This window comes from Suillus fuscotomentosus (genome assembly GCF_016647785.1).
Source record: "Suillus fuscotomentosus strain FC203 chromosome Unknown F5891scaffold_130, whole genome shotgun sequence".
NCBI classification, from domain to species: Eukaryota; Fungi; Basidiomycota; class Agaricomycetes; order Boletales; family Suillaceae; genus Suillus; species Suillus fuscotomentosus.
This window is the reverse complement of record NW_024539642.1, coordinates 16,620-34,791: the sequence shown is the minus strand read 5'-3', so window position 1 is coordinate 34,791 and position 18,172 is coordinate 16,620. Positions and strand designations below refer to the sequence as shown.

General features: G+C 48.4%; 9 protein-coding genes across 9 annotated transcripts; 3 read left to right on the top strand and 6 right to left on the bottom strand.

Annotated features, from left to right (window-relative positions):
* Window positions 1-372: 372 nt before the first annotated feature.
* On the bottom strand, window positions 373-3,268 carry F5891DRAFT_1282502 (Na+ dependent nucleoside transporter C-terminus-domain-containing protein). The gene is made up of 14 exons (XM_041370536.1): window positions 2,804-3,268; window positions 2,715-2,750; window positions 2,480-2,657; window positions 2,332-2,429; window positions 2,093-2,282; window positions 1,993-2,040; window positions 1,911-1,942; window positions 1,701-1,855; window positions 1,389-1,650; window positions 1,199-1,338; window positions 1,067-1,147; window positions 820-1,012; window positions 743-766; window positions 373-684 (listed from the first exon to the last, which is right to left on the bottom strand). The coding sequence occupies exons 1-14, from the start codon at window positions 3,070-3,072 to the stop codon at window positions 669-671; spliced, it is 1,722 nt and encodes a 573-aa protein (XP_041218034.1). The 5' UTR covers window positions 3,073-3,268; the 3' UTR covers window positions 373-668.
* A 313-nt stretch (window positions 3,269-3,581) lies between these two features.
* F5891DRAFT_1070174 (WD40-repeat-containing domain protein) lies at window positions 3,582-5,500 on the bottom strand. Its single transcript, XM_041363266.1, has 4 exons — window positions 5,325-5,500; window positions 4,849-5,270; window positions 4,259-4,790; window positions 3,582-4,202 (listed from the first exon to the last, which is right to left on the bottom strand). The coding sequence occupies exons 1-4, from the start codon at window positions 5,359-5,361 to the stop codon at window positions 3,925-3,927; spliced, it is 1,269 nt and encodes a 422-aa protein (XP_041218033.1). The 5' UTR covers window positions 5,362-5,500; the 3' UTR covers window positions 3,582-3,924.
* A 400-nt stretch (window positions 5,501-5,900) lies between these two features.
* Window positions 5,901-6,566, bottom strand: F5891DRAFT_964458 (uncharacterized protein; the record flags this gene model as incomplete). Its single annotated transcript, XM_041376092.1, has 4 exons — window positions 5,901-6,021; window positions 6,108-6,207; window positions 6,270-6,459; window positions 6,516-6,566. 4 exons carry the CDS (start codon window positions 6,564-6,566, stop codon window positions 5,901-5,903), a joined length of 462 nt encoding a protein of 153 aa, XP_041218032.1.
* A 322-nt stretch (window positions 6,567-6,888) lies between these two features.
* F5891DRAFT_1070168 (uncharacterized protein) lies at window positions 6,889-7,731 on the top strand. Its single transcript, XM_041363265.1, has one exon. The coding sequence runs from the start codon at window positions 6,979-6,981 to the stop codon at window positions 7,693-7,695; it is 717 nt and encodes a 238-aa protein (XP_041218031.1). The 5' UTR covers window positions 6,889-6,978; the 3' UTR covers window positions 7,696-7,731.
* On the bottom strand, window positions 7,732-8,492 carry F5891DRAFT_1070166 (mitochondrial pyruvate carrier). The gene is made up of 5 exons (XM_041363264.1): window positions 8,320-8,492; window positions 8,150-8,260; window positions 8,022-8,095; window positions 7,917-7,969; window positions 7,732-7,864 (listed from the first exon to the last, which is right to left on the bottom strand). The coding sequence occupies exons 1-5, from the start codon at window positions 8,381-8,383 to the stop codon at window positions 7,831-7,833; spliced, it is 336 nt and encodes a 111-aa protein (XP_041218030.1). The 5' UTR covers window positions 8,384-8,492; the 3' UTR covers window positions 7,732-7,830.
* A 61-nt stretch (window positions 8,493-8,553) lies between these two features.
* F5891DRAFT_1117673 (Alpha/Beta hydrolase protein) lies at window positions 8,554-9,872 on the bottom strand. Its single transcript, XM_041363817.1, has 3 exons — window positions 9,617-9,872; window positions 9,277-9,567; window positions 8,554-9,221 (listed from the first exon to the last, which is right to left on the bottom strand). Exons 1-3 carry the CDS (start codon window positions 9,836-9,838, stop codon window positions 8,760-8,762), a joined length of 975 nt encoding a protein of 324 aa, XP_041218029.1. The 5' UTR covers window positions 9,839-9,872; the 3' UTR covers window positions 8,554-8,759.
* An 880-nt stretch (window positions 9,873-10,752) lies between these two features.
* F5891DRAFT_1212362 (mannose-6-phosphate isomerase) lies at window positions 10,753-12,617 on the bottom strand. The gene is made up of 5 exons (XM_041369218.1): window positions 12,118-12,617; window positions 11,813-12,059; window positions 11,625-11,758; window positions 11,311-11,587; window positions 10,753-11,260 (listed from the first exon to the last, which is right to left on the bottom strand). The coding sequence occupies exons 1-5, from the start codon at window positions 12,265-12,267 to the stop codon at window positions 10,851-10,853; spliced, it is 1,218 nt and encodes a 405-aa protein (XP_041218028.1). The 5' UTR covers window positions 12,268-12,617; the 3' UTR covers window positions 10,753-10,850.
* A 515-nt stretch (window positions 12,618-13,132) lies between these two features.
* Window positions 13,133-14,568, top strand: F5891DRAFT_1131589 (carbohydrate-binding module family 12 protein; the record flags this gene model as incomplete). Its single annotated transcript, XM_041364685.1, has 9 exons — window positions 13,133-13,193; window positions 13,244-13,281; window positions 13,337-13,621; window positions 13,679-13,762; window positions 13,819-14,014; window positions 14,126-14,193; window positions 14,246-14,288; window positions 14,351-14,487; window positions 14,542-14,568. 9 exons carry the CDS (start codon window positions 13,133-13,135, stop codon window positions 14,566-14,568), a joined length of 939 nt encoding a protein of 312 aa, XP_041218027.1.
* Window positions 14,569-15,491: 923 nt separating this feature from the next.
* F5891DRAFT_104531 (uncharacterized protein) lies at window positions 15,492-17,224 on the top strand. The gene is made up of 6 exons (XM_041362241.1): window positions 15,492-16,181; window positions 16,240-16,368; window positions 16,420-16,717; window positions 16,775-16,906; window positions 16,956-16,991; window positions 17,047-17,224. The coding sequence occupies exons 1-5, from the start codon at window positions 15,575-15,577 to the stop codon at window positions 16,981-16,983; spliced, it is 1,194 nt and encodes a 397-aa protein (XP_041218026.1). The 5' UTR covers window positions 15,492-15,574; the 3' UTR covers window positions 16,984-16,991; window positions 17,047-17,224.
* The last annotated feature ends 948 nt before the right edge of the window (window positions 17,225-18,172 follow it).

Below are 18,172 nucleotides of genomic sequence, written 5' to 3'. Positions count from 1 at the left end.
CAGATCAGTGCCAGAGGCGCCGCTGCGATAATGGTGCATAGCCATGCCACTATCTGACGTTGATAAGCACGCCACGTCCGCGTCACATGTCAGGGAGGGCCTGATCAACCTGGGGTGCCAATTGACATCTATATACCGGAGTCAGCGTAACCTAATGTACTGAATAAATGCGATGCATAAATCAGTGCACAGCACAGCACGGCTAGCAGCTGTAGAGGTGATGTATCACCTTGATTGATCCCAGTGTTTGGCCCTTGGCAGGGCTTTCTGCCAGTGGGCACTTCTACTGCTTCTATCGCTGATGGGTTCTGATTATCTATCAGCGAAGCAGCTGCGTGCTACTTTCATATCGATAGACCGGATTTTGCCTTGTTCCGAAGCACTGGATCGGCGCTTGGAGGATGTACAATCCTCACAATAATGCTGGGATCGATTATCTTGTCGTTTAGAATTGACAGCTAAAGCCGTTATAGTGTATCCTCCGCCCAAGGAGGGATCAACACACATTGAACTGACCCTCGACGAGTGTCACCTGTATGAGTTGGCATTTAGCTGGAAGTACGTATCATTCACAATGTATCTTGCCCTCATAGTGAAGGGTCAGGTATTAACGACGACAAGATATAGCGCCACGGCTCAGTGATTCTGGTCCCATGATACCCTTCGTATTATACCAGCATGCCGCTTTAAGAGAGATAGAGTTAGCTCTAGATGCCACGACCAAGACCATAAAAGTACTCACGCGATACCAGCAGTTTGGAGAGTTCTGCAGAAAAGCTCTCATCACTAAATAGAACACTAGACAAATCAAGAACGCACGAAATAAATCCGCAAAACATAGCAGACGTCGCAAGTGTCGCAATGGTTTTGCCCCGCGATGGTGCCAAAGCGCCGAGCACACCAATCTGTATACCTAGCGATCCGAGATTTGCAAATCCACAAAGCGAATATGATGCAATCGTGAAGGCACGCTGCGACAGGGGGTTTGAACTCGCTTGGATGGTTGATAGTTCTGCAAGAATTCAGTCATCAGCTACCTGTCCGTGAATTAGGATCACAAGAGTACCTAAATATGCAGCAAATTCGTTTTCAATTAGCTTCGTCGCTAACAGTTGTGAGACTCGGAGAATCTCATTGCTGGGGACACCTAGCGAGATATCAGCTTGGGTAGCTCAAGATCGCAGAAATGCATCCAGACCCAAGAAAAAGGCGAGAGGATACCCGATGTATCCCAAAACTAGCTGTAAAGTAAGCTGGTGGATGCCGAATCCATGGCCGACCCATGTCAAGACGGCATTGATAGCGGCGACGAGCGACAGGATCGTCAACACGTTAGTGCTATAAAAATAAGCTGAGTGACTCGTTGATGGCCGTTTCAAGGAGCTCACAGGATTTGTCCCGCGACCTTTAGACCAAACAGACCTCCCAAAGAAAATGCGTGAAGAGCGTTGACTGGCCGTTCCTTTCCCTCGTCCCCGCGGTCCACTATTATGTGGCCACGAGTAACAGGTTCGTCGAGTTCGGGAATCCGCATCTTGCTGATGGCAATAGAAGCAGGTATGCTCATGACAGATGAAGTGATAAGATTCTGGGGTGGAACACCCAGGGCAACGTAGGCGGTCAAAACAGATCCGGAGATAGTGGAGAAACCTTGAATTCATAAATATTAACGTTCCGTTGGCAAAATATGGTGAACAAACCAGAAGTCATGCAAAGATGAAGTTCCGATGGGGTCATGATATCAACATAAGGTTTGACCAAACACGCAGACTCTCCTTGGCCTACCCAAGGAGAAGCAGCCGCAACGACCGCCTCAGCGCCAGATACGTTCATGAGCTTGAAGAATAACCATGCACTTATGAAAACAATGAATCTCGCTCTTCGATGAATAATGTGGTTCATGTACTCACAATCCTTTGACCATCCATTGCATGACGCCGAGCTTTGGTACAAGTTAGCATTGAGGACTCCGAGTAGGGCCTAGTCACTGACATAGTACAGCATTTGAATTGTGGCGATGAAAAATATTACCGCGGAGAGCTATAATTTTATCAGGTTGCATTCGAGCTCGAGGACACAACCCTCCTCATACCACATTCACAAAAAACCAACCCTTCGCAACGGTGGCTGCATCGAAGAAAAACGTAGCTCCGACATCAGCTTCCGACAAAAAGTCGTTTGCGAGATCTGCAATGTATTTGAAGAGGGAAAACCCAGCGCCGGTCTTGAGCACAAAAAGAGCAATAGTTTGTTGAAGGAAAAGGCCGACTATCACGGTAGGCCTTGCAATTCAAATCAGCAGATGCACTAAGCCGAGAAGGAGGCACCAACCAGCAAATTGCCGATCTATTTATAGAACACAGGTAGAAACCGCACTGGAAAATAAACAACCCAAGTACTGAAATTGCTCGATGTCCATAGTCGCTGTTCTACAACGAAGTCAGCTTGTCACAATTTCACTCAAGGCAACGGAACTCACGCCAGTGAGTGGTAATCCGAAAGCAGACCCAAACACGATGGCAAGAAGGCAAAGCCATCCAATTGTCAGTCTCGCTGTCCGAGGAAGCTTGTACCAAGGCACCTGGACGCATGGTATCCATATAGCAGCGATAGGCTCCGTCACTACCGAATTGGGTATGAAGCGGAACGCGATAATGCTTGAGAGTACGGATAATAAGCAAAAGAGATATTATTGCGTAGATATCACTACTTACAGTAAGAAGGACCACGCGAAAACTGTCCGCACGACCCTTTGAAAAGAATAAAGGTTTGTTAATTGAAAGACTCGGAGAACACATCATACCATTGTCCACGTGTCGCTGTCAAAATGGTAGAGGATATCCACCACCCAAGGATGAGTGCAGCGAGGGCAATTAGGACGACAACACGCAGTCTCTTATCGAACGTGCTATTCGCTTGCGTCCCTTCATCCTTTTCCTCTGTGCTCTCCAGATCGCCCACAGGGTTTACAACGCGTGCGGTTTCCCGGTTTCCATCAGAGTTCGTGGAGACGGACGTCTTTCTGTGCAAGAACTTGTTCTCCACATCGAAATCGCCTGCTGGAGCTGCCATGTTGGGGGGCCGGAAGAAACACAGAGAGAGATGAGCGTCAATTGTACGACCTCTTTAATATCAATTGGGGCCCCGAGCAACCTCCGTACATGTGGTTTCATCTTTATCACAGGTCGTATGCGGCGTCATGCGATAGCCTGATACTTATCCTGATCCTAAGTTCCTGGGCATGCGTGCACCCGGTTTTTTTTTTTTGAAATTCCCGGCAAAATAAAATATATACGAAAGACAAGTGCGGACACCAGAGGAAAAATGGAGAAACTTATCGGAGCCAATGCGGAACTTTGCATTCGCCGAGGAGGAGCAACTCGTAACCGGCCCGAATTAGTTGCCTTACTGGACTGTAAGCCGAGGACTGTGAAGGGCTCATTACAACAATATATTATTCCATCCAAGATGGAGTCTCCCGTCGATTAAAACCACAGAGGTCAAGCAAAAGTGCCTGTGAGATGAGAAACGAGTGATAAATAAATAAATATAAATGATAAGTATTCAAGTTCTTATCTAGATGGGCAAGTCCGATCTATTTATATCAGCCCCGCGGACTCAGATCGCAGTATACATTGTTCGATAAATACTACGAATATATATACTGTAACAATATTCAGACAACATTTTACACCTCAACTAACCTACACAGATTATTGCCGTCAAGCGCGACATCATGAGACATGAGGTATATAAAAACAAATGGGCGGTGGACGTTTGTGAGATAGCGAAGATAGCGGGAAAGAGGGATAAGCCAGGATCTGTCATGGCCATAGATAGAATGCACAGCTCAAAAGGCCAAGCGCACTCCCATTTAAAGTACAACTGCTGTAACCACCATTCCGATCCCCCAGCAAATAAAATTTACACCTTGAGCGCCTTGATAAACTTCCCGCTCGCAATCGCTAGCCACTCTCCAGGCGCTGTCGAGTGACCCGTATTCATCGTCATCCCCTGTATCTGAGGAGACCATGCGAGGTTGGTCACTTCGCTGCTCGCAGAATAGGCCATTATCGGATCGGTGACCACACGTTTCTTCACGTCTGGCCGCGGCGAATTTAAGCGAGAATTTGCAGTGCGGGGAGAGGTCGCCGTTTGTGTGTACGTAGCGAGGTCCCATAGTAGAACTTGGCAATCATCCCCTGCATATGAAGTTCAGGTCGAACACAGGCACGAGTTGATTGATCGCAGTGCTTACCTGCGGTAGCCAGTGTTGGTCTATCTGTTGTGCTCCATCCCATCGCGTTTACCTGCGCGCGGTGCCCTCTCAGTTCTATCACCGGCTGACCAGGACTCCGCATATCCAAAATCTGCACATCCTGTCCATCCATATGAAATGTGGACATGTAATTTGAGTCAGCGGGGTTGAATGCGATGCGCAGTAGAGGTGATGTGGGTAGACGCGATGATGCTGAGGCTGCGGGCGGACCGCTTTTGGGTGCCGGTGTTTCGTACAAAATGGTAGAATGCTCTAGACTCCGTAGATCAAACGCACGAAGACTGCCATCTGCTCCAACCGATACGAATATATCTGTCGATCCCGGAAGCCATGCAACGTCGTAAACTTCTCGATCGTGGGCAATGAGTTGTGTTATGGCAGTGGATGTATCGATGTTCCACACGGTACACGTCGTGTCTATTGATGACGTGACAACTAAGCTGGGGGCTTTCTCGTTCCAAGAGAAACTGGTTAATGGTGGACCAGTGGACTGGTTTTGGATTTTGGATTGCTGATACACACAGAGGCGTCAGTGTTTTCAATCAGGGCGTGGGTTTGCAATCACGTACCCCAGACAGTGCCGTCTTAAGTGTCAACCGATGCCCTCCGCCCGTGGGCTGCCTCCCAACATAAGCCGACGACGCTGGCGGTGCATCTCCAAAATACTCCCATACCCTCAGCGCATCTCCAGTCGTGGCAAGTAGCTCTGCAGCTGGCGCCTTGCCAGTCCATTGGAAACCGCTCGCACTCGCGGGTTGCCATTGCAGATTGGTTGCTGGGTATCCATGGTTTGCTTCTACCAGCGTCACAAAGTCGGGGTAATCGGTATAATCATCCTCAACAAGGACGCGCTCATCTTGAAGTCCTACGATAGCAATCCGATTCCGATAGTCTTCAGAGAAGGATGCAATTCCGAGACGGAAAGCCGATCGTGGACGAGATTGATGTCCAGGTGCAGTTGACTTGCACCAATCAAGCGCATGTACAGGCCCTGATCAAGGTTACCAAGTATGTTCGAGAAGTGGTGACCATGTATTGGACTTACATGGTGCTTCATACTGAAGCAAAGTTGTTTGGGTCATAGCGCACGCTGACAGTAGCTAAAGAAGTGTTTGATGTGGCGTGGACGTGCGTTACGGAGTAATTGTATAACTTCGATCAAACTTTCGATATACTTAGCAAGTGAAAATTCAAAGGGATTATCTTGAAACCTGAGGCAGGGCTGAAGCTTAAGTTACTTTGGAAATATCGCTGATCAGACCAACTTCACACGTAATTGGTGTCAAAGCAACAGAGCATGGTAACTTGTGTTACAACGGGACAAGATATGTACAGTGAGAGCATATTTAGCAAACGTAGCAGTGCATTATGATATTTGGCCTATGTTTTGATGTCGAGTGGTTGTCAGAGGTTCGGAGATTGATCGGGCGTTGATCACGAGAAGGGCGGTGAAGTCGGAGGAGGCAGATAGAGGTGATGGTAACTTTTAGCGGCGAAAGGCGAATATGCGATCGATGTCGGAAACAGACGTGACCAGTTGAACCAGAGGGAAAGAAAAACACAAAGGATAATCAGCAAAATAAAAAAGATAAAAAAACGGCTGCCGAGCATGTCGACGACTTCAGTCAGAATCCACCATGGAAATCGCGCCGCATTGTTCACAAAAGCTCCACATTGTCCTTGAGCCATCGGGACCGGCGGAACAGGCAACACGAAGCTTGGGTATTTGTGAGCAATGCGAGCTATAAAAAGCACGGCATTATGGAGGCAGAAGGGAGGGAGTAACAAGTCAGAATCATAATCGAGGACGAGGTCTCCTTATACTTACCCATGGTGAGTGAAAGAACTTGCAGGTTGTAACAGTCCAACCGCCTTGTCAGAGTTGTCCGCTGGATAATCGACGACCTGGGCGAGACGAGGGTACAGAGCTGTATGAAAATACGTAGATGCCAGTGAGAATTGGTATCATCTAAGCTTCAGGTGCACATACGAGAGTTATGGTCGATGGCATCCGAATATAGAGATGAACCACTTGACGAGCTGGCAGTAGAATGAAGGCGAGTATGATAGTTTTCAGGGAAAAACGAGAGGACATCATCATGTGAAGGAGATTCAGACATAAGAGCATCAGCGTCGGGTTCATAGTTCGGGAAGGGAACCATTTTCAGTTGCTTGGCGACCTGATATGAGCAAGTATTAGTGGGGAAGTAAAATAAGATAGACCAAATAAAATGACCTGGGGGCAGTCGTCAGTAGCATCAAAGTCGAATTTGCGCTTCATGGCCATGATATGAAAGGGCGCTAGTGGGTATGTATAGGCAGATGAAGCTATACGGTAGAGTTCTTGGGAAAGGAGGAAAGCTGATATAAAGCTCGAACTTATACACGATCAGATTTGTTAATGTTTGGTGCATATTCGCGGAGCGAACACTTCACAGGAAATGTCGGAGTAGCGATAATCGGTGGTCGGCTCGATCGGCTGGTATCATGCCGATCCGATCCGATTGGTTGATTCCTACTAATTTCTCTTTCTCCATTCTGTAACTTGCTGTGCACGTGACATCACACAGCCACACAACAGCATGTTAACGTACTTCGTCGCAAGCTTGACGTGTCACACAAGCCCTGACCACAACTTGAAACTCGAGATTCAAACTCAAGCTCAAGCATTGAGCAATCCATAGCACATAATAGCAACCATGGATCCGGCAGACATCCCACTGCCAGCTTTTCTAGACCCCCTCCTTAACTTCCTCGCTGATCAGCTTCCCCCACCTCTGTATTCATTTCTGCTCTCATTTCTCTCGCACTCGCTTGCATTATTCACAGCGCTTCTTTCGCTGATCTCGTCCCTAATTTCCTCCAAACCATGGCAATGGGATGCACAAACTATCCTTCCTCCTCTTATCAGCTTCCTTGCCGCATATCTCGCACTAGTCAGTCTATATAGAACTACTAGTTGGATGGTTAGAACCAGTATCTGGTTCATCAAGTGGGGAACCATCTTCGGAGCGCTTACTGCTGGGCTGGGGTGGTATATGGGGCAGAATGCGGGTGTTGGAAGCACAAGCATCATCTCTAGCTTAGCCGGATTCATTTCGAACGTGCTGAATGAGCAAACCCAGACCACTCCTGGTACATCACCCAAGACGCGTACGCAACGCAAGTCAAATGACCGTCCCAAATCGTGGGAGTCATTTGAGAAGCACAGGCAATGGCAGTATCAGGAGCGTGACGGGAATCAAGAAGGGAATGACGCTCAAAAGATCATGTCAAACATCGCCAAAGCTGCCAATCGCTTACTAGCGGAAGGTGGATGGTGGGACGCAGCTCGGGGGGTTTTTGACGGGCCGACCTCCGATGATAAAGCCACTAGCAGTGACAGCGACAGAACGAAGAAGAGTAGGAGTCGATGATACGTGTTTCAAGCGTAGGCACACTTATTATATATCAGCGTATATGATTCGAATAAGAACGATTCGCGGAGCTTCGACCAAAGTGACATTGCAAAGAAAGCATGAATACATAGTGAAACTCTCAAAAGAAACAAATCAAGCTTTGACTGCCTCTCCGTTGTATCGGAGACTTGCTCGACCGTTAGCATAGAACTCATACTCCTGCTTGGCCTACAACTCACTTTGCGATCCGAGCCAACTGCCCTAAACCGGTAGAGCCAACAAAGAAGTTCACCTGTACAATGGGGCATGAGTTATCGTCGTCACGAAAACTTGACGACCCTTACCGCTGCCAAACTGTAGTTAACCGGGGTAATGACCACTGAGTATCTCACCCAGATAAAACCTGTGCATGCGAGCGCTATCCGGGAACAACTTAATCAGGGAATAGTGAGTCAATGACACATCTACGCACCAACGTTTTGGGATATGCTGAGTTTATCTGCTGGCCGACTCAAGTCCTTTACACCAGCGGCAACGAGACACCACTTCATCAATGGCGCCCAGAAAAAAACTGTCTTCGGACCTGCCGCGACCAAGACGTGCGTCAGCGCCAATCTCTGCATCAACCAACATCCCACGCACCAGCTGGATGGTTCATGAATGCGGAGAATTTCGACCCTGCGGCCGCAGATGCTGCACCAGACATTGGTAATGACTTAAAGGGGACGAGCAAGGAAATGAATGTCGAGGTGACTCAAGTGAGTAAGAAATTGAGAAGGCACTTAAACTTCGCACAAGTGAGCGTGAACTTTCACCAGTTTATTGTTGCCGTTATTCGGAGCGGATTCGGAGCGCTATGGGTGCACAAATGGGAATAGCCGGGAAAATCATGCGATTAATGCCAATGTGACACTTGTATAATATTTTTGAGTACTACATGATGTGAACAGCTAGTGGGACAAATCGTGGCGCAGTGTCTGTTTCACATAGAACACGACCCAATCAATAGTGGCACGCCGAACAAGCGTTGGCAGTGTACAGGCTGTGTAATGTCAGTGTGGCGCATCCTGTCAGGATGTACCTCAATCTGCGCCCAGAGATCCTCCCACCCACTCAGCAACCAAATCTCTCCAGCAGTCACCGATTTGCATATGCTCTCCCTGACATGCCACAAAGTCAATACGTCCACGTTCGTCAAGCTGTCGAAGGCCTATCCAGTCTTCTTTGTAAAGGTTTTGTAGACGCATCGGGATGATGTCTTTGGTGTTCACTCCACCGAGCATCGGCGTCTGATGGGATCCAGATGCCTGGTCCATAGTGATGTCTTCAAGAGGTTGCTCGGAGCCGAACCAAGCACTCTCCTTTGGGACTACAGTTTTGTCTTGGAGGAAGAGGGCAAGGACAAGCTTATTTAGCGAGGCAAGGTTATCTGCGTATGATAGATTGCGAGAAGACGGGAGCAAGACTTCATTGTTGATGTCCGGTAGAAAGCTCCCTGACTCCATGTATTGCGAGAGTCGGTGCGGGTCTCTGAAATACTGAGCCTGATGATGAATGAATTAATGGTGGCATGATGCATGAGGGGGATTTCTGACAAACCTGAACAAGATTCTCCTGTGCCCATTCACTATACACACCCCTATTTGCTGCTCGACGTGCGACCTGGCAAAGTAGATCCCACGTGTTGCAGGCTGGTAAACTTGATATACCCATGTGTTGTGACCCAAAGGTGATCAAGTTATGCACAGGCGGGCTGTTATTGCGTTCCACGTAGCCACGAAGGAATTGACCTCCCTGTGAGAATCCTATGGCATCGAAACCGCGGCTTAGCTCGGGCATCTCAGCGAGCTGCTGGGCAACTTGCACGATTTGTTGGTTCACATTGCCATACTGACGGATACCAGTTAGAAATTCGTATAACGGCAGTATTAATACTCACGAAACCTGCACGCTGGTCTACATTTGGGTCTTCGTCGATGAAGATGGAGTGGACGAATATGCCGGGGTACATTTCCTTGACTTCACTCTGAAAGCTGTCCATACCAGGAGATGCGTAGGTGTCACCCATTCCGTGCCATATTACTAGGGGTCGTATATTATTCACAGCTGCACTAGACACAAGGTTAACGAGACCTGCGAAGAGCACAATTGAGGGGAGCATGATGACCGTTAAAGCACTTGCTTTTAAGTTGTTTTCTAGTAGTACCATCCTATGCCATTGTGGGACAAGTTTATGTAAGTTGCCCCCCCTTTGGGCAAACATTGTCACACAAACAAAAATTTGGTGCGAATCTTGCGCCACACTGCGCGGCCGGGCCGCGTGTTTTGTCTAGACCAACCTGGAATCACTCTCCACGTCGCGATGTCATTTCCATGTCTGTGGATGAATACTTTTTTATCACTTCCTTTTTCATCAACCTCACCGTGATCAAGTGTAAGATCCCGAGACTTGGATGGACGTTTGAACAGCCATCGCGCAATGGACAGCGGTAGAATATCACATTACCACAGTCAAACTGGCAGCCTTGAGGATCACATGGAATTAAGTCCTGTTGCGTACTTTGCAGCCAGTCATTTCCCTATCCCACACGAGACGCATACGGACATAGACCTTTGCTTGACATGTGACAGAAAGTCAGGGATTTGGACGCCAGACTTTGGCCCCAGAGTGTTTATTTACTGGATGTCCTCGGGTGGACACTACCGGAATGTGTACAGTAAATGGTATGGACCCTGCCATCTCGTGTCATCACACATCGTCTGGTCTTCGAGAGCGGCGGGCTAGGCTCTACTCCGATTGAGATATCGTTCCTTGTTGGCCATTCCTCGTGGCCATGACTCGAATCTAGTGGACATCACGAGCCCTTGTTTGCAGCATGATAAGCCTGTGATTTTGCTCAGGACTCCCTACACCTCTCCCATCGACTCTCGGAAGGTTTGGAACGATGATAAATAGTTTCGAGTGTCCGAGATTCAGATCACACAAACCAAGTGTATGACGAGAACGTGTTCAACATAGGGTCCACGACGCCCAAGGACTCGAAGTGTAGAATATCAAGGCTTCTGTCGTATCGTTGATAATATTAATGATATCGTTCGTTATTTATGTCCGGGATGCGGACACTCAACCATTAATATTGATCCTCTGTCCTGCTAATTGTGCTATCACCTAGTTAGGCTGTGACATACGCGCGAAATACAACCAATTCGGAGTCTCCGGCAGTGAACTTTATCTTAGTTTCAGCTCCCACGAAGATGACGCTTCCAGCTTGTAAGTCTAACTCGCCACCACTCCAGCTTACCCGGCCGGAACCTTCGGTAGCGATTGCGATTGAAGGACCTGGAATAGCCTCGTGAGTTTCGGTCTCGCCCTTCTGGGTCTTGACCTGGAGAACCGTAAAGTCTTGAATTGGGGGATCATATTTCCGGGTGCGTGGTGTGATGTCAACCGGCTCGACCATATGTTTTTGCCAATCTGATGGCGTATAGGTCAAAACCGAAACAAGATTGGGAATGTCTTTGGGTTTAGGGGTAAGACCAGCGCGAATGACGTTGTCCGAATTGGCCATGCACTCCATGATATCTTGCAAATCATCATTAAAGTGAGCTGAATACCAGCAGAGAAAGACATACCGCCTTCAACGTAAGCGTGGGGCTCTCCAGCTCCCAGGAAAATAGCCTGCCCAGGAGTCATTCGGACGAAATTTAGCATGAATGCGCAGAATACTCCGACATCTCCGGGATATTGCTCATTCAATGTCAGGACAAGATCCTTGACATCCTCTTCTAGAGGTTTCTGACCTCCGCGTTGGTAACGCGCAACGAGTGTCCGAAGTTGTGTTGCAATACTGGAAACGTCAGCGGTCATGAGTGCTGCAAAGAGCTTCTTAAGGACTGCCTTCTGCTCTGACTCAGGCAAGTTGGTACAAGTTCAGAAATTCCGTCACGATAGACGAATCGATTAGCGAATTGAATTCGGGAACGGCTTTGACGTATTCAGCGATCCTCGTGATTGGCATGAAACCGCACAGCGCCTTGAAATCTGTCAACGCCAAGGCCATCTCAGGCTTGTGGTTCGGATCTTCGCACAACTTATGCGTGAGGACTTGAGGGCCACGTCAACAAGAACTCTCACCAGTGTAAACTGTCGGTTGTTCGGCATGAAGTTTCTCTGATGTCTTCTTGTCAGGATGAGTTTGTATGCTCAGGGCTTTGCCAATGGCCAAGACCTTGAACAGGAAGGGGAGGTTTCCATTTGTCGTATCGAACCGCTGAGATACCTGGTGCCCAATGAAGCCAGGGTTCTCAGTCAAGATCTGGGTAAGATTCTGCTTCCTATCAATCACTCCCGACGGCGACTTCACATGCGTGCCCATCCAAAGCTGGTCATGCACGCTCATCTGTCAGATCCGCTGCAGACTGTGCTTCTAGATCACCTACTTCGGCGTAAGGAGCTGATTGATTCAAAGTAAATCCACATATTCCGGCCCCAGGAGCAAACTCCGCAACCTTGGAGTCCTTTCCCTTCTTCCCCCAATCGTAGTTCTGAATAGTGGGAATGATGCCAAAAACTGGCTCGATTGTATTCATGGTGAATACAGATTGATCGTTATCGATGGAGGTGGTACAAGTTGAAATAGATACCCTGAGCAGAGCCTGTGGAAGTTACGTATATAAGTAGACACATGCCATGTTGAACGTGCGCTCATCCTGCTGGAAATTCGCATTCGTGAGTCTTTAAAAAGGCTGTGCTCTTCCATTCGGCTCCAGAGACCTGATAAGACGGCGTCATTCGACTCCTCGATTACTTTCTTCAGGCGACCGTGTTCACAGCAATGACAGGAAGAAGCAGCTCAGTAGAGTTGAGATCCCTTCATTCAAGTTCATTGGATCCGGGGTGAAAACAAGCTGCTGGTAACAATGTGCCATAAACGAACCACAGGTCAAATCTTCACTCTTGCCAATATCCTCGAATGCTGTGACCAGGACCCTCCGATAATCAGTCCTCTTACTACCTCACAAGTCACTGGAGACTTTTTTCTGTGGTTCGGAAGGGCCCCACCTGCTCGATGCCATCATTTGCACGATCAGTCGCCATGTTCAGAAGGAGATACTCCACGACAAATTCAAGCGTCTTCCATACTATCTTGTATGCCTCGAGGCCAACTCATGCCACGATCATATCTCTTAGTCCTTGTCATTGCCTCGTGGAAATCAGATAATGGACAGCTGATCAGGTCCGCCCGTTGATATTTGAAGATGATCAGGCCAGATCCTGAAAAGACCACCCCATAATTTGAGCTCAATTCCGGGAGCAGTCAAGACCCTCTTTCTCCAACAAGTATCTGGAGATGCGGCATCATCATCGGCGCAAAGTGAAAGGGATATAAGTCTGCTGATGGCGACACAAACAACCCCACTCCAATTGTCAACTTTCCGCAGACTCTAGCACAACATGATTGATTACTGGCAACCTGGAACTCAGTACAATGACGGTGCAAGGGTCCTTTATGAAGGTCCGTTTCCATCGATCTTCTACTCCGAGTAATAAACCAATCCCCTGCAGGTGTCCAGTACAAGATCATTCAGCCTCACCGGTCCCAGGTAACCCACTAGTCAGTGCTACTCATTGTCGGACTGACCAACGAGCTCCGTCCAGAGTGACTGGACTCCGCCCGTGACACCTGCCCTTTGGGGACGCCTGGAAGGTGGCGATTGCCAGCGCAGTCCTCATCATGAGAATTCTGGTCAATGGGCCGGGGACTGCAAGTCTGACCCGTGTGCTCCACCGTGCAACCAACCTCCTCCTCCTCAGCAGCAGCAACAACAACAACAGCAACAACAGCAACCTTACCATTCCCCTCAAGGCGGCATCCAACCGACTCATCAGGAGAGTCAGCAGCACTGGTTTGACATTGATGAAAAAAGGAGGCATGAGCTGGAGGTATGTTTTCTTCCTCGTATAGACTGCTCACATCATCACATGTGTCTTGTACATTAGATCGGAGGGGGCGTCCTGGCCGGTGTCGGTGCCCTTGCCGCTGGCGTTTTTGCCTACAATCACCACAACAAGAGTGAAGAGGAGGTATACGTGGTATTCACCATAAATCGATACAGATCTGACACTCTGATTTTCTGCAGAAAAGGGCGCACGTTTGGTCGCAGGGCAACTGGCTCCGTGATGCGGAGCAACGTACCCAGGCCTTCCGAAGCGGAAATTACCCTGGTCCAGTAGCATGGGTCCTCATTAAGGGTAAGAACATCCCACCAAATGCCATCGAAGGTGGCTTTGAGCGTGGCGCGCCTTTGTATATTTGCCGTGCTTACTATGAGGCAAGTCCGACAGCCTTGTTTACTGGCCAGCCACTCATTTTGATTCTTATAGGGTGGTCTCAGTGCGTTTCGAATGATAATATCCATAATTTTGACTGAATGGTGTCCACTCCAGTGGTCGGAAAGGCATGCTCTGTCTTCAAAAAAGGAGCTGTGATCGGCTACAAGAAGGAAGAGATCCACGTAGGTGCAAACCAAACTGGGCTGTTACCATCTGTTGAACTCGTTGGAACAGCTTGATACATACGAAATCCTTGTTGGGAACTCTCAAGCCGTCCGTTGGGTTAACGTTTCTGGCCAATTCAACTTGGCAGCTCTAATGGACTTCGACCTGTCGAAGGTGGCCGGGAGCCTGGAGGTGCTCCTCAATACATTGCCCAAGCTCCTTACCACGGAGCCGTGCACCCAGGGAAGGCGTCCGAGTCGTTCGGTGATGGTTGCTTCATTCCTTACGACTCCACAGAGAAGAAGGTTAAGGTGAGTACAGATGCCAATAGGGTTGATAAGATCTAATTTGATATGGTATTGCAGGAGTACGCGGTGCTTTGCTACAACTGATAGGACACGTCGCAAGAAGATATAAATTAGTAGCGTGGACTGGTGTGTAAGATGTAACGATTAGTTTTGCCAATGTCAATAAGTCCTTTTCGAGAACCGTTTTGAAAATTTCTCTCTAAAGAATTGGAGAATTGTGCATACTACTCACCTTTTCATCAGTCACTCAGACTGCCGCTCTCTACATCACTATAACAAGCAATGTGACCAGCTCAAGTCTTTTACCGAGACTGGCTGCACATTATTAGGTTATGGGACCTCTTCAAAATCAGTAGCTAGATTTGAACGAAGTGAATGAGCCAAAAATATGGAAATAAGAAAGCTTCGTAAGGAAAAGACAGTAGAGAAAAGGCCTAAATATCGTCGAGTGCAGTGCATAACGGAAGTCTCTCCAGTTTGCCTCTGGCAAACCTCCAGCGAAATTAAGTTGGCAGCGTCAGCTACCAACTGATATCGTCACGGCGTCTAACCTAAAGCTAAGGTCGAGCGTTGTATCTTTTGGATATTGCCTGGGATGTTCACAGTTTCTGCGAGCGAAAACTTTGTAAAGACCACGGAAAATATAAATATGCGTCCTGTTCTCCAGGTTTTGACAGGCCAAGTTGCGTGATAGGGAAGACATCGTCCTGGTCAAGATGGCCTCCTGCAATGCGCATGCGAACCGCCGGTACGCACTTCAAGAGCTTGCAAAGGTAGGATTTTGTGAAGGCACGTTCTCCCACACAATGCATGTCCTGCGAACCATTGTGCAGATGGGCCCAAGGGACGAGATCCTGAAACTTGTGTGAGGACGCTGTCTGCAAAGCTAGCTGGTCCGAGAAACCTGTGACAAGGTAGTAAGACCATCGCCTTGTGCTTTACGTCTATTCAGAGTAATTTGTTTTGTTTGTCAAGGGATTTATTTCCTAATTTATCACAAGCTTAAGCACAATTATAGCGCGTCGAACACGCTGGAAACACGCTTCAAAGCTTCACGCAGCCAGTACTTTGGCCGACGAGGTCGCCGATCATGGATACACCTTCATCAAATTCACTGTCAAGGCCTCGTCTAAGGCTTAACCGCTATACGCCAAATCCTCGTGTTCAGGACGGTAGTGATATGGACTTTACCCCAGTCGCAGTCCCTTCTTCCGCGCGATCACAATTCAATGTCGTCGATGATGAAGACGACAATCAACCTACTCCTCGTATGCCACTCAGAAACATAGCTTCTTTTTCAAATAGCTATGGTCCAAATTCAGAATTTGGACCATCTACTTCGTCTGTGACACCCTCTGAAACTCCTGCAGCACGCCTCCGCGCCTTGCTAGCACGTTCATCCGATTCGCCCAATGGAAAATCCCCTCCTACAAGACCCGCTGCACAACTGTCAGAAGATGGCACTGGCTCTGTGTCCTCTCGTTTTACACCTGCCACTCCAAGTATCACTCGGGACAGCCTGAAGGATTTGTTCTCTCGTGCCAGACGTGAGCCTGGGGACACACCACAGAAATCGAGACCACGCAGAAATAGTTTTGACACCAGTGAGATGGACATTACTCCTGTTGTCGACCGTGAAAGGGAACAGCATAAGGGTAAAAGAAAAAGTCTAAGTGATGACGAGGGCGATAAACCAAGTGCGTCGATTTCCTTTACTTCATCATCTTTGGCATCTCATCACAATATGAATCAAAGAATCCAGCAAGGGATCCGAATCATCATTTCGGTCTCCTCATGCAGCAACGTTTGATACCCTTCGTGCACGTCTAATGTCTTCTCACTCGCGGCTCCTCGATCAAAATTTGCCTACAGCGGTGTATGACGGTCAGTTCATCTACACCATTGTGACGAGTGCACCTGATTGAAGTGTTTCAGTTACTTCTCAACCTTCCGAAACAGGTTCATTATTTGCAGACGAACCTCGTTTGGAAGGACATGCTAATATTAATTCGACAACGACTTTGTTACGACCACTTGATTCCACTCCATCATCACCTTCAAGAATTGCAAGTTCGTATCAAAGAACCTTCCAATTGCCCTCCCAGATAGCGTCTCACTCTAGTAAGGTCAAACATTTGCAATGTTTGTACCCCCCTGACCATTCAATTAGATCTCCTGGATCAAGATTCGGATATGCAGCATGTTATGGGAGATCTCGATACATCCGAAGATTGTAGGCAATCATTCTCAAAATGGCTAACTGCAACCTTTCTTATTGTTGTTCCATTAGTACCAGCACCGATACCTGGGCCAAGTACCAATCGCCCGTCAACCACCCTGTTGCGGCCCCGTTCCTCCATTTCATTACGCGGAAGTTTGCGACATCAGGATCAGTCTCGGCGTGCCAGTCTCGAATTGCCAGGTAGGTGATGTCTTTTCGCTTTTACGTCACCCACCTACAGTATACACAGGGCCAAGGGCGAGCTCATCACTTTCTGATGCTGATTGTGAGATTACCACTTGCTATTATTTCTCCGAGGCGAGCTTATCATGGTATTCCAGTCAAAGAACAACACCACTCTCGTGAAGAAGATCGCATGCACCAACGCGAACGCGAGTGGAACCGTCCAAAAGCACCATCACGTTCTGTCACCCCTGAGCTGCATCACCAACACTCATTGGAGTTCCACCGACGCCACTCTCAAGAAATTCCTTGGACGTCACCTTCTCACTTTAAATCTCTTTCGAACGGAGCGACTTCACCTCTCAGCGGCAGGGTTCTGCATAGAAGGGGCAGCGTTGCGTCGCTTCGGAGTTTTGATGATGATTGGAGCTCAAGGTCAGGTTCCGTGAGCTCACAGGCAGATCGTAAGCGATTATTTCTTTTCAATTCACACCACTTCGATGACCTTCAGATCGTGATCGGATGGCTGAGCTTGACGGGGACCGCTACCTCGAGCGTGAACGAGAATGGAATAAACGACACCCACCACCTCGACCGTCTTCAAGTCTTAGCTCACATTCGAATCATTCCCACACTTACCCCAGCCGACCTCCATCAGTCACAGCGTATGCGACACCGACGCTTGCATCCCTTCAACGACGAGGTTCCAGTTCTCGATTATCTGGTGCCAGCTCTCCTGCCAGTTCACAGGCTAGTCATGACTCGTTACGAGACCCAGAAGAAGTGGAAGAAGACCGAAAGGTAACGCACGAACGTGAGCGAAATTGGAACTCACCACAGCCCAAATGGAACACAACGAGACATCATAGTCATGACAGCAGTGGAAATGAAGTTACATCTGCGAGTGACTATCTTTCCCAAAGCAAGAGTGGGAGGAGCTTGCGTGCATCGTCTAGTTTACCTCGCCTCACTCCAGAGGCTCAAAGCAAGGGCTCACTGACGGCTGTGAAGGTGCATTCTCACAAAGGCAAAATAGATTCGGTGCTCGATGAACCATTGTCCGTTCATCCGCCGCAGGGTGCAGATCCGTTGTCTCCTTCCAATAATGGCAAAGCTTCACCCCGTACTACACCACTTAAGCCTGCGGCCGCTTCAAGATTTGGCTGGGGTTTTTCGCGAGGTCATCAGCTTCCTCCTTTAGATCTGGAGAGTTCGCCTAAACGAGGCGGACGTAGCAACAAGGAGCCTGATTCTTCACATCACCACACGCCAACCATCTCTTCG

Coding starts and splice junctions, on each gene's coding strand:
- F5891DRAFT_1282502 (XM_041370536.1), bottom strand. CDS start 3,072: ATGGCAGCTCCAGCAGGCGATTTCGATGTGGAGAACAAGTTCTTGCAC. Junction 2,658..2,714: donor TTCGCGTGGTCCTTCTTACT/GTAAGTAGTGAT, acceptor CGTACTCTCAAG/CATTATCGCGTTCCGCTTCA. Junction 1,013..1,066: donor CGAATTTGCTGCATATTTAG/GTACTCTTGTGA, acceptor GAATTCTTGCAG/AACTATCAACCATCCAAGCG.
- F5891DRAFT_1212362 (XM_041369218.1), bottom strand. CDS start 12,267: ATGAATACAATCGAGCCAGTTTTTGGCATCATTCCCACTATTCAGAAC. Junction 12,060..12,117: donor AATCAGCTCCTTACGCCGAA/GTAGGTGATCTA, acceptor GTGCATGACCAG/CTTTGGATGGGCACGCATGT. Junction 11,261..11,310: donor CCACGCTTACGTTGAAGGCG/GTATGTCTTTCT, acceptor ATGATTTGCAAG/ATATCATGGAGTGCATGGCC.
- F5891DRAFT_1070166 (XM_041363264.1), bottom strand. CDS start 8,383: ATGTCTGGTGCAGCATCTGCGGCCGCAGGGTCGAAATTCTCCGCATTC. Junction 8,261..8,319: donor ATTCATGAACCATCCAGCTG/GTGCGTGGGATG, acceptor TGGTCGCGGCAG/GTCCGAAGACAGTTTTTTTC. Junction 8,096..8,149: donor CAGCATATCCCAAAACGTTG/GTGCGTAGATGT, acceptor GTTCCCGGATAG/CGCTCGCATGCACAGGTTTT.
- F5891DRAFT_1117673 (XM_041363817.1), bottom strand. CDS start 9,838: ATGCTCCCCTCAATTGTGCTCTTCGCAGGTCTCGTTAACCTTGTGTCT. Junction 9,568..9,616: donor TAGACCAGCGTGCAGGTTTC/GTGAGTATTAAT, acceptor GGTATCCGTCAG/TATGGCAATGTGAACCAACA. Junction 9,222..9,276: donor CACAGGAGAATCTTGTTCAG/GTTTGTCAGAAA, acceptor ATTCATCATCAG/GCTCAGTATTTCAGAGACCC.
- F5891DRAFT_1070174 (XM_041363266.1), bottom strand. CDS start 5,361: ATGACCCAAACAACTTTGCTTCAGTATGAAGCACCAT. Junction 4,791..4,848: donor TTAAGACGGCACTGTCTGGG/GTACGTGATTGC, acceptor TGTGTGTATCAG/CAATCCAAAATCCAAAACCA. Junction 4,203..4,258: donor ACCAACACTGGCTACCGCAG/GTAAGCACTGCG, acceptor CTTCATATGCAG/GGGATGATTGCCAAGTTCTA.
- F5891DRAFT_1070168 (XM_041363265.1), top strand. CDS start 6,979: ATGGATCCGGCAGACATCCCACTGCCAGCTTTTCTAGACCCCCTCCTT.
- F5891DRAFT_104531 (XM_041362241.1), top strand. CDS start 15,575: ATGGATACACCTTCATCAAATTCACTGTCAAGGCCTCGTCTAAGGCTT. Junction 16,182..16,239: donor TGACGAGGGCGATAAACCAA/GTGCGTCGATTT, acceptor TATGAATCAAAG/AATCCAGCAAGGGATCCGAA. Junction 16,907..16,955: donor TGCCAGTCTCGAATTGCCAG/GTAGGTGATGTC, acceptor CAGTATACACAG/GGCCAAGGGCGAGCTCATCA.